Genomic DNA, 2,734 nt, shown 5'->3' on the forward strand with positions numbered 1-2,734 from the left:
CCCGTCTGGACACCCTCCGACGCTCTCATGGAGCAAGAGGGAGGGATGAAAGATGAGGCCAAAGAAGTGGCTGTGGCCAAGCTACACAGGGCCTTTGAGGGCCATGAAGTCGGGGTCCTCAGAGTTCAGGGAACTGAGAGGGGGGAGGTCTGAGACAACAGCCAGCTCCGTTTCCTGCCCAGATGGGTGTCTTCAGGCGGGAGTGTCCTGCCCTTATCTGGCTGTTTAGACCACACTTCTCCCTGTCCTGCGCCCACTCCCCTGTGGCTCTCCTTTGGGCCCTGGGCCAATGCCTCAGAGGGCTCTCTATCCACCCCCCATCCTCAGCAGGGTGTGTGTGTGGGGAGGCCTGGCAACCTCATCCACTTGGGTCAGCAAGTAGAGTCCTAATCAGATTAAGCCCAAAGCAAGATAAATCCCGGGCCAGCACCCCGTGGCCCCCTGAGACCTTCGAGACCTTGGTGAGTAGTGACTACCCTTGGGACTTTGCTGGCGGTCACTTACCCAGGTATGGGAGAGTGGGAGAGGGTGGAAGGGGCCGCCGAGGGGCCGCCTGCCAGAGGGTGGGGTTGACGGGAGGCCTGGCTCTGTGGAGGTCCACCCTGTTCTTCCTTCTGGGAGGATGCCCCAGCTGGCCAGCTTCTTGGCTCCCCTGGGTTAACTCCGAGGCCAGTGCTGGTCTGGGCGCCTCAGGTCACGCCTGCTCACTAGTGGGACCAGCTCCAGGCTGGCCGGGCCAGGGCAGCTTGGGCAGCAGTTTCCACGGGGACAGCATCTGATAGGACTTCCGTCAGGGCCCAGAGTCACCCCACCAGCCTGTGGCTCTGGGACTGGATTCTCAGCTGGGCTGGCCTTGTCCGTCTGGAGCCAGGGGTGGGTGCTTCGGGGTCTGAACAGCCATCTGCCTTGGACCCTGTGTGCTCTGACTTCTGAGCCCTGGCTCCTCTAACTGGTTCTGGTCCTGGGGACGGAGGCTGAGTCTTAGGGAGGGAAGGTGCTATGGTGGGGTTGCTGGATCCCAGGTGCTGGCACACCAGAGCTTTCCTCTCCAGAATGGACCGCCTCTCATTGCCTCCCGTCTGTCTCAGCAAGCAGCTGCTGGTGCCCAAGGCCGAGTCGGGTGTCTCACCCACAAGAGCATGCAGGGGCAGGAAATGGGACCCCAACAGGTGGTCCCTAGAGCGCCCAGCATCGGGGGCCTGCTTGCATCCTGTGCTTGGCCTAGCACCTTCTGGCAGCATGTAGGGTCCCAGCAGCCCCCTGGGGTATTAGGAGTCTCCCTCTGGTGCTAATAGGCTTAGAGAAAGCTGAGCTGTCTGAGGCCAAGGGCGCCGGGGCTCTGAGCACCTGGGGAGAGGTGGAGGAGAGGTCACCCTGTGCACGCGGCATAAGGATGCTGGCCTCATGGGCAGAGGGCTCTGCTCAGTCGTAACTGAGCAAAGCAGGGAGACGCGGCGCCCTGAGCCCAGAAGCACAGCTGGATGTACCCAGCAGAGTGGACCCCGGGAGCTCAGCACATCGTGAGCCTCCTCCCACCCCGAGCCTCAGTTTCTCTGTGAAATGGGATCGTGAGGGTGGGGCTACATTGCATTGTCATTCCAAGACAGCTCCCCACCACCACGTAGAGGGCGCCCCCACCCGGCACCTACCCTTCATCAACACTGTTGGGTACCCACATGGCACATGTCCCTTGTGACGGGACAGTGTCCTGGCCCCTGGGTGCGTAAGGCGCATGCGTGCCAGGAGGACAGACAGTAACCACCAAGGCCACGAACACGCAAACAGCCACACGGCTGTGCTGGTAGTTAGGGACCCCTGTTCCCGAGGGGAGTGGGGTGAGAACACAGGGGGAGGAGGCAGACGAGCGAAGTGTCCAGGGAGGGTCCTTGCAAGGGGCGGTAGGAAAAAGTGGCAGGAATTGGATGTTGGGGGGGGAATGGGGGAGGGCAGGAGGCAGGGGGCGCCCAGCTTGTGTGCTGCCGGGGGTTGGGGTGTTTCCTAGGAAAATGTGATGCAGGAGAGGAGAGTGTTGGGGGCCCAAGTGGCAACAGCAGGCTAGTGGGGCTGCTGTCCGGTCAGGCTGAGGGAGGGCAGGGCCTGGGCCTTGTGTCATGGGATCAAGTCCCCACCCCTCACACACATACCCAGCCCCAGAGACAGCCTCAGGGGTGGAGCCAGAGGGAGGGCTGATGGGACCCTTCCCTGCTCTGCCCCCAGGCCCCTGAGTGAGAGAGTCTGGAAGCCCACGATCTCTGAAGCGTCCCCACCAGCCTCACCATGAACTTGGAGCCACCCAAGGCTGAGATCCGGTCAGCCACTAGGGTGACTGGGGGACCTGTTACTCCCAGAAAAGGGCCTCCCAAATTTAAGCAGCGGCAAACCAGGCAGTTCAAGAGCAAGCCCCCCAAGAAAGGCATCCAAGGGTAAGCAGAGATGGGGGAGGGGCACCTCTGAAAGCGGGGTGGGTCAGGTCACCCCCAGGCGGCCAGTGGGGGCTGGGTTGGCCTCCCTGCTGCAGCCTGCGGGGGAGCGGGTGGGGAAAGGGCCTGAGCAGGGCCTGTCTCAAGGTCTCCTATTCTCCGGGATGGGGGGGACTGCAAGGGCTTGGGGGGCTCTTGTCCCGAACTCCAGATGCCACTGCCGAGCGGGTCTGGAAAACACTCACCCACACTGATATCTGTCTACACACACCCCACTGTCGTGCCCCACCCCCCACAGAGCCCACTGTCATGCC

The 2,734-nt window shown here is 62.4% G+C and overlaps 1 protein-coding gene across 1 annotated transcript in view; it reads left to right on the forward strand.

The window, feature by feature from the left end:
• Nucleotides 1–2,274: 2,274 nt before the first annotated feature.
• Nucleotides 2,275–2,734, forward strand: part of PDE6G (phosphodiesterase 6G) — a 2,395-nt gene continuing 1,935 nt past the window's right edge. The window contains exon 1 of the mRNA XM_004374089.1: nt 2,275–2,423. Within this exon, the coding sequence (XP_004374146.1) occupies nt 2,278–2,423 (146 nt within the window). The 5' untranslated portion in view covers nt 2,275–2,277. The remainder of the gene's footprint in view (nt 2,424–2,734) is intronic.

This window comes from Trichechus manatus, unplaced genomic scaffold (assembly GCF_000243295.1).
Source record: "Trichechus manatus latirostris isolate Lorelei unplaced genomic scaffold, TriManLat1.0 scaffold00028, whole genome shotgun sequence".
NCBI classification, from domain to species: Eukaryota; Metazoa; Chordata; class Mammalia; order Sirenia; family Trichechidae; genus Trichechus; species Trichechus manatus.